At 43.5% G+C, this 9,425-nt stretch overlaps 1 protein-coding gene across 1 annotated transcript; it reads right to left on the minus strand.

Moving 5' to 3' along the window:
• Positions 1-520: 520 nt before the first annotated feature.
• Positions 521-9,224, minus strand: LOC119339746 (pheromone receptor transcription activator-like; the record flags this gene model as incomplete). Its single annotated transcript, XM_037611684.1, has 3 exons — positions 9,188-9,224; positions 8,227-8,678; positions 521-541 (listed from the first exon to the last, which is right to left on the minus strand). Coding segments are annotated over exons 1-3 (510 nt in total), but the record flags the coding sequence as incomplete, so codon positions are not given.
• Positions 9,225-9,425: the final 201 nt, after the last annotated feature.

The following is a 9,425-nucleotide window of genomic DNA, read 5'->3' on the forward strand; positions in this document are numbered from 1 at the left end:
TCCCCTCCCCGACTATCCTCCTTTGGGGAGAAATCAATTCCCCTGGTCTGGATGCATAGTGTCTGAAGTCCGGCTTCGCTGCCCTTTCCTTCGCCTTTCCCTGAGGGCATTTTGCTAAGCACCCGGCCAAGCATCTTGGCAACGGTTGGACCCGGCGAGCCTTCAGGAAGTGGCGCCGGACACCTGATTCTCTCCGCCTTGTTGAGCCATTCCTGGCCACGGAGGGTTTTTCAGAACAATGGTTATGGCAAATATAAACAGAGTGTCCGTCTTTAAGGTTACTTACATGGGTATCTAGGCGATTGCAGCTTAGGCCTGCATCCTCAGTGTTGTCCGAACACTTTACTTGTGGTCCGAAGAGTAATTTACACATCCCTTCGAGCTTCAGGCCGAAGAAGTGCTTAATAGTCCGCAGACCCTCCGGATTGAACTCCCACATCCGGAGAGGCCGACGTTTGCACGGCAACATCCGTCAGATTAGCATTACTTGAATTATGCTGACAAGATTTATGTCCCTCTCGATAAGCTCCCGGATACGGCTCTGCAGTATTGGAACATCACTGGCAGGCCCCCAATTCCGTCCTGCGTCGGTCCATGACGCCAACTGTGACGGAGGGCCCGAACGGAACTCGGGGGCGGCTACGCACTTTGTGCCTCTGGGAGCTCTAACATAAAACCACCTCCGTTGCCACACATCGGATACCTCTGGGAGAACCCTCTGGCCATGGGGCATCGGCGTTCCTGCTTATTATGGCACCTCCTCACTCTGCACGTCGCCCCTCGATCATCTTCGGCTTCACATTGAAGGTCTTCAGCCATAAGCCGAAGTGTGGGGTGACGTGGAGAAAAGCCTCGCACACAATAATGAACAACGAGATATGGAGGATAGCGTCCGGAGCCAGATCATGAAAATCCAACCCATAGTAGAACATGAGCCCCCTTACAAAGGGGTCGAGGGTGAGGCCCAAGCCGCGGAGGAAGTGGGGGACAAACACAATGCTCTCATTGGGCTCCGGTGTAGGGATAACCTGCCCTAGAGCAGGAAGCCTGTGCCGGATATCGGCGGTCAGGTATCCGACCTCCCTAAGCCTCGTAATGTCCTCCTCTTGGATCGAGGAGGCCACCCACTGGCCTTTAGGGTTGGATCCGGACATATTGGAGGATCTGGGGTGTTGGAGCTTAGGTCTTGGGTGTTGGAGCTCGAGGTGCGAGAAGGTGCAGGGGAGGTGGAAAAGAGGCATAGGCCTCGATCCCTTTATAAAGGGGGGTGAATATCAAGAGTCCTCAGTGTGACCGCTTGAGACTTATCCAAAAATACATGGAGTCATACCAACGGTCGTCGTGGGGTCACACACGCCCATATTGATGGAAAATCCCGTAATAAGAGGAACACGGTCTCTGCTTGGGCAGGACGTGCCAATAAAACCGCCTCGCAACGCGAGTCGAGGTGGGGAGAGAAATGCCGGTTCGTGTTGGACTAGGCCACGATGCAAGGGCACGGGTACGAAGATTGCCAGCAGATCAGATTTACGCTATGTTCCCTACAATGAAATATGAATATCATCTTGTGGATCCGGACACGGTCTACGTGTTCGATAATTACTTTGGAGTATTCGGAGAAGGAACCTGCCTTGAAATGCCGAAGACAAGACTGCGCGCCAGACTCATCGTCATTGAAGCCTGGTTCAGGGGCTACTGAGGGAGTCCTGGATTAGGGGGTATCCGGACAGCCGGACTGTATACATCGTCCGGACTATTGAAGCGTGAAGATACAAGATTCAAGACTTCGGCCTGTGTCCGGATGGGACTCTCCTTTGCGTGGAAGGCAAGCTTGGCGATCCGGATATTGTGTTTCCTTCCTTGTAACCGACTCCGTGTAAACCCTAGCCCTCTCCGGTGTCTATATAAACCGGAGAGGTTGGTCCTTAGAAGGATGATCACAATTACAATCATACCATCATAGGCTAGCTCTTAGGGTTTAGCCTCTACGATCTCGTGGTAGATCTACTCTTGTACTACCCATTTCTTCAATATTAATCAAGCATGAAGTAGGGTTTTACCTCCATCGAGAGGGCCAGAACCTGGGTAAACGTTGTGTCCCTCGCTTCCTGTTACCATCAGCCTAGACGCACAGATCGGGACCCCCTACCCGAGATCCGCCGGTTTTGACACCGACAGGCACTGCGAGCTAAAGCTCGCAAAATCATCCAAGGGGATGATAACACACAATTCTTCCACATGATTGCGAATGGCAAGCATCGAAAGAAGAGAATATTTCACCTTGAGCAAGATGATGGGACGATTTTAGGGCAGGAGAACCCAAAGGTATATATCACCAATTACGATAAGCAGCTGTTTGGGCCTCTCGAGGATAATTTCGTATCCTTGGATGAGTCAAGGGTTGAGGATGTTCCTCAGCTCGCAGCAGATGAGAATGATATTTTGACAGCCCCACTTTCGGAGAAAGAGGTGTTTGAGGCAATTTCCCAAATGGAAAATAATAAAGCTCCAGTACCAGATGGTTTTCCGGCAGAGTTTTATAAAAAGTGTTGGCAGATCATTAAGGGGGACTTGCTCCCGATGTTCCATGATCTATTTTTGGGACAGTTACAACTGTTTCACTTGAACTTCGGTACAATTACTTTGCTTCCTAAGAAAACATAGGCTGTGAGGATTGACCAATTTAGGCCAATTTGTCTTCTTAATGTTAGCTTTAAAATCTTCACCAAAGTTGGGACTAATAGGCTTACGCAGATTGCGCATTCTGTGGTGCAGCCGTGTCAAACGGCTTTCATGCCGGACAGAAACATCCTATACGGGGTTGTGGTTCTGCATTAAATGCTCCATGAAATCCACACGAAAAAACTAGATGGGGTGGTTTTCAAAGTGGATTTTGAGAAAGCGTATGACAAGGTAAAATGGCCATTTTTTCAGCAGGCTTTGCGTATGAAAGGATTCGATCAGGCCTGGAGAGACCAGGTAGATTCTCTCATGCAAAAAGGGAGTGTTGGAATGGTAAATGATGACACAGGTCATTATTTTCAGACACACAAGGGTCTGAGACAAGGAGATCCGATGTCTCTGATTTTGTTCAACAAAGTCGTTGACATGTTGACAGTCCTAATAGGAAGGGCTCAGGATGATGGCCAGGTAGGTGGCCTCATTCCGCATTTAGTTGACTTAGGAGTGTCTATCCTACAGTACGCGGATGATACTATCGTCTTTACGGAGCATGATTTGGCTAAAGCTAGAAACATGAAGCTGGTATTGTGCTTGTTCGAATAATTATCGGGGTTAAAGATTAACTTCCACAAAAGTGAATTGTTCTGCTTTCGAAGAGCTAAAGAAGAACAACAAGATTACAAGGAATTGTTCAGGTGCGAATTGGGGTCTTTACCCTTCAGTATTTGGGTATACCAATCCACCATCGCAAGCTTTCAAACAAGGAGTGGAAGAGCATTGAAGATCGATTTGAAAGAAAACTGAGCTGCTGGAAGGGCAAGCTTATCTCATATGGAGGATGATTGATTCTGATTAATTCAGCTCACACAAGTATGCCGATGTTTCTCTTATCCTTTTTCGAAGTACCAGTTGGTGTACGAAAAAGGCTAGATTTCTATTGATCGCGGTTCTTCTGGCAGAGCGATGAATTAAAAAGAAAATACAGACTCGCTAAGTGGGATATCATTTGTAGGCCGAAAGATCAAGGGGGTCTAGGCATTGAAAATTTAGAGGTGAAGAACAGATGTCTTCTCAGCAAGTGGTTGTATAAGTTATCTGTAGAGACGGATGCAACATGGGCCCAGATTCTTCGTAATAAGTACCTTCAGTCCAAAACCTTGTCCCAGGTAACGGTAAGACCGACTGATTCGCCTTTTTGGAAGGGACTGGTGAGAGTGAAATCAGTCTTCTTTAACAGGACAAAATTTATAGTTGCAAATGGTACTTTCACAAGATTCTGGGAGGATACCTGGCTAGGGGAGACACCCCTTGCAATCCAATATCCTTCTCTCTATAATATTGTTCAGCGGAGAGACGCTTACGTTGCAACAGTACTACAGTCCAATCCTCTTAATATTCAATTCAGGAGGACGCTAGTGGGAAACCGTTGGGAAGCTTGGCTCCATCTTGTGAGAAGATTGATGGATGTCCAACTTTCTCAACAGCCAGATCAGTTGCACTGGAAACTAGCTAAGAATGGTGAGTTTTCGGTTAAATTCATGTATTTGGATATTATCAACACTAGCGTTATTCCTAGTTTGAGACATGTTTGGAAAGTCAAAGTGCCTTTGAAAATAAAAGTGTTTATGTGGTTTGTCCACAAACAAGTCATCCTAACTAAGGACAATTTGGCGAAGCACAACTGGACTGGATCTAAAAGATGTAGTTTTTGTGATAGTGATGAATCAATCAAACACCTCTTTCTTGACTGCCCTTTGGCAACAATTTTGTGGAGGCCGGTCCACATAGCTTTTAATATTACTCCTCCCAATTCCATCAACACGTTATTTGGGACATGGCTAGATGGGATTGATGCAGCAACAGCAAGGCACATCCGTGTAGGAGTATCCGCTTTATTATCGGCAGTTTGGAACTGCAGAAACGACTTGGTTTTTAACAGAACAACAAATATTCATTTCTTGCATGTTGTTTTCAGGGCCACTACACTCATCCGTATGTGGTCGCTACTCACTTCGATGGAGGCCAGGGAGCATTTGGATACTGGATCTATCCGATGGGAGACGGTAGCTCAGGCTATCTTCAACCGGTTTGGATGGCAGTCACGTAATAGGATAGGTATTTAGTTTCCTATCTTTTGTTTTGCCTGCCGGTTGTGGCTGCCCTGTTTTTTCTTTAGTGCTCTTTATGAGCATTTTTTTCATTTTGTTTGAGACCTCGAGACTTATGTTGGACCTTTTGTTTATCAATAATATGGTCGTATGCATCATTCTGATGCAGAGGCCGGGGCAAACCTCCTTTTCAAAAAAAGAAAAAAAATACAGAAAATCACCCTGCTGGAAACATAATATGTGTAAGGAGGAGCGGAACATACTTCTCTTGCCGTCCCAAAGTCTGACAATTTATACAATACCATTCGTTAGTCGACGCCAACAGATTTTCTGAAAGAAAATAACTCTATGTAAATTTCACCATATTATAGGCATTAATTGGGGCATGAGATAATCCACCAAATTACCAGGTTTCATGTCGCGACGAAAATATCCATAATTATGTGAGTACATATAGAACCCCATCTGGTACTGATGACTATATAAACTACAGTCGGAGCATCTTACCTGCAACTTTTTACTTCTGTTAATTTAGATCAAAGCTTCAATATGGGCAATGACAATGGTTAATCTACAACAATAACAAAATTGATTCATACTTGTATGCTTAAACAAAGTGATACTGCATATGTGAATTTGGGATAGCAATATATAAGCTGAGATGGCGTATGTGCAGTACATAATGTCTATACCCGAACACGCTGGAGCATCAAAGGGGTTTGATCGTCCTAGAACTGCACGACTTTAGCCGCGAACAGTCAGATTCATTTGATCTTGTGGGTCCTGTCCACGGCCGTGGAATCGACATGAACAAAAGCACGTAGCCTTACAGGAGGATAGGTAAGGGAGATGGGACGGCTTTGGCAGAATCGACATGAACCAAAACAGCTGGCCATACTGTGGTTGCGATCCGGATCTTGGTGGTGTGGTGACCTGACGTCTTTCATTGGAGGTCACGGGCAGCAGCGAGACGGAGGGAGGGAGAGCAAGACTGCAGCAGGCGTCACCACTGTAGACACAGGTTGACCTAGTCGGGGCAACCGGAGGCAGCCGGACCGGCGATCATGCCGGAGGAGCTCCTTGATGCAGAGATCAGTTCCCCGTCGCTGCACCCTGTTGTAGACAGGGGAAACGACAAGTAGTCTCAACAACCATATCTATATAGATGCCTCTAGGACTTCAAATCAGAGATCTAGCTTGTGCTCCATAGAGCTCAACATAAGAGTTATCTACATTTTGAGGCTTAAGTGGAAAGATTTGTATAATTACACTAGCTAGCTAGTGTTTCCTTTTTTTCTATTCCCTCCTTGTACATATGTATCACAAAGAAAATAAAAATAAATAAACATATGTAGTACAAGACTATTTTCGCTCGTAGAAAACTTCCCTTTGTAATTCAACCACGCTAAGTACCACTAAGATTTCCCGTCTCTTTATATAATTATGATTTCCCCTCTCTTTTTGTAATAATGAAAATCTAGTTCTGGTGGATTCTTTGTATTTTGAAAGTGACAACCGCAAAACAATTAGTGATTTCTACCAGTCATTGAGCGCCGGAAAATCACCCGTTAGTGATAGCAAACCTGCATTTGATGAGTATTAAGACGGGTTGACGATGTGTTACCTACCCGTTCGTCATGGATGGAGTGTCGGTTACACAGGCCACTCTCTTGTAGTGCATGATATTATGCCATCCAGTGTGAGTTTAATATTTGAAGTACTTTTATATGTTGGCACCATGGGTGTATGTCTTCTTAAGTACGATGTGCATCTAATCTAAACATTATCTCTCCAAGCTTGGTGTTATGTTGAATATGAAGGTCATGTTGCATCACAAAAATTAATACTTGATCATTAAAATTATGACATGTGAAAGTCCGAGATTAGGTGTTTCTTTTTTATGTTCTTAGCCATATACATGTTGTTTTAACTAATGACAATATATCGTCACCATTACTACTCTTAGATTAGTTATTTACCAAAGCTCATGCATGCCATCCACCAAAAAGAATTGTGTTTATGGTAAGTTATATGTGAGTTCTAGATTTAGGTTGTTCTTCTACAAAAGTGGCTACATGTGTTGATTAACTGATGTCTTCTACGAGATGGTCATTATGTCCTTGTAAGTTTGTTGTATTGCGATGATTAATGGCATACTTTAAAATTAAGCCAATTTACAATATCTTCATGGAGAGCTCTAGATCCACGGTACTTTTCAATGTTGTTAATGGGGCATATGTGGTATCAATGGATCACATGTGGCCACCATCTCTTCACATGTCTAATATGGCTCTAATTTCTTGATAAGGCATATTCACGTCTATTAAGAAAACCTTGATTTCTCATATTCATTAATTCATATATGAGACACAGTTGTTGTTCTTGGTAGTGTTATGCAACCAGAAAAAGTAATGGATTCTAGTCTCTTTAGTTGAAGTTTGGACTTGTGCTATCTTTTAATTTAATTGTTTAATGAGCATGGCTTCTATTTTTAGTTGACAAGCTAATGTTTGCCTCACAATATTCTAAGAGGTGCATTGTGGTAAATACATGTTCCACTTCCGTCATTCCTGAGATGACAATGATCTACAACAACAAAATTGTAGGTACTGATGAAAAAACATCACGGACCAAGACCTGGAACACTGAGCATGCATATTTTTCCCAAACATCCTAATTAAGATAGTAGTCCAAAGGATAATGAATTTGGAAATAAATATATTTTATTTCAATATAGCTCTTACATGGAAGCGCTAACTAGCATCTACAAAAGCTCTCCATAGTCTGTAAGAATATCAATATCTTGTCCAGTGGAAGAGGGTGGCACATCAACCCATCCACCATTTACCATGGAAGACTGTCCTAGATCCGTACCGCTAGAGCCCAAGTAAGCATCCATCCCTAGGAAACTATTGTAGTACTACTGATCTGATAGAGGAAAACCCCATTGTTCAGTGTTAAATGGGTCATCAATAGAAAAGGCATTGCCACTCGAGTACCCCAATAGTGGAGAGGCCACCAAATTCTGCCCGGATGTTGAGTCATGGTTTGCGTCATTTTGTTGTGTGCAAGTACTTCCATAGTTCTGAACATGCAACTCCTCTGGTGGAGTTTGCTCATGTACCTGATTTGGTATGGGTTGGACATGGGAAGCCCAGGGTGGAGCTAAAGATGGTGGTGGAGAATGGAACATTGGTACCTGCATAGGAAAAAGTGGTCCCGAAGTTTGTTCTGGTTGTGATGGTGGTGGATCTAAAGGTAGTTGGAGTTGTGAGAGATTGTGAGGCCATGGTGACTGCATAAGTGAATGAGTAGTACTCAAATGATCTGCCGGCAGAACACTTGGTAGTTGCAGATCTTGTGCCACACATGTGTCACCGGTCTTGTCTTCACGACCATGCAATGGAGGTAGCCGGAATCTAATATCTTTTTGGACCCAAGAGAGCTCACTGAAGAGCTTGTTCAGATCTTCAAGACTGAGATCTTTTTCCTTCGTGAAGATAAGATTTGCCACCATACCTGGATTCTCTTCTTGTATATTTTTCATACGAAGGATGGAAAGTTGGTTTTTGTCTTCCTCGGTCATGTTCTCCATGTCCAACCGAGCCACCTCGTTCTGTAGGCTTCCAATCCTAGCAGTGGTTCCCTCGTCGGCGGAGGGAACTACTGGTGGAGCTCCAAATAGGAAAGCATCAACAATGGGATTGGCCAATGGCGTCCCAAATGAGTGCATCTTTCCATTGTTTGTTTCTAGGACGACCTCAACCCTAGCCCTAGTGAGGGCAGAGATGTCAGTCGCCCTCTTGAACAAACCGAAACGTCGCTTGTAGAAGGTGAGATCACGGTCTTTGTCATTGTGGATGTATGCCACACCCTTTCCTCGGCATACTAATGTGGACAAAGAGGAAGAAACTAACTACTACAAACAGGAAGTACAAGGATCTACAGAAAACTAGAGATTTAGGGGTATTGTTTGCTAACCACATATTGGTGTAGGATATGAGAAGATGTACTCCCTTATATAGAATTAAAAGGGTTGTATGGTAGTGCTATTTGACTATACAAAGACCATGTAAATCTTTAGTAAAAATTAACATACATAACTCATAAAAGGTGCTATTTATGGATACTATTAACTATCATCCAAATATACATATGTGAGTGCATCCACATCCTTCTTTGCAACCACTGATATGTATTTCTTCTCATGTAAGTATTAACACTTCTAAAAATAGAAATATTAAATTGTTGCCATTTGACCACATCCATATCCTTATCTAGAAGTATTAATGGGAGTTAAACCCAACTAAGTTTTACTCTAATATACAAAAATAATTGTGGTCAAATTTATTTGGCTGTTAATTGCGTCCAAATCCTTTGTTGATCACATTGATTACATCCTAATGTATCAGTGATCATATTGATTACATCCATATCCTGTACTAGGAACTACCTAATCTAGAAGTGGTAGTCCTTTAATCCATAATATCCAAGTATAACATGGTCCTTGCTTTGGGGCTTAACTTAGAAATTGAGATTCCAACTGGGAAAGATACACTAAGAGCAACTAGAAAATACTAGGACATTTGGTATGTCATGGTATAACACATATGTTACTCGGAGCATCGACCTGCC

Source organism: Triticum dicoccoides, chromosome 7B (genome assembly GCF_002162155.2).
Source record: "Triticum dicoccoides isolate Atlit2015 ecotype Zavitan chromosome 7B, WEW_v2.0, whole genome shotgun sequence".
Classification (NCBI taxonomy): domain Eukaryota; kingdom Viridiplantae; phylum Streptophyta; class Magnoliopsida; order Poales; family Poaceae; genus Triticum; species Triticum dicoccoides.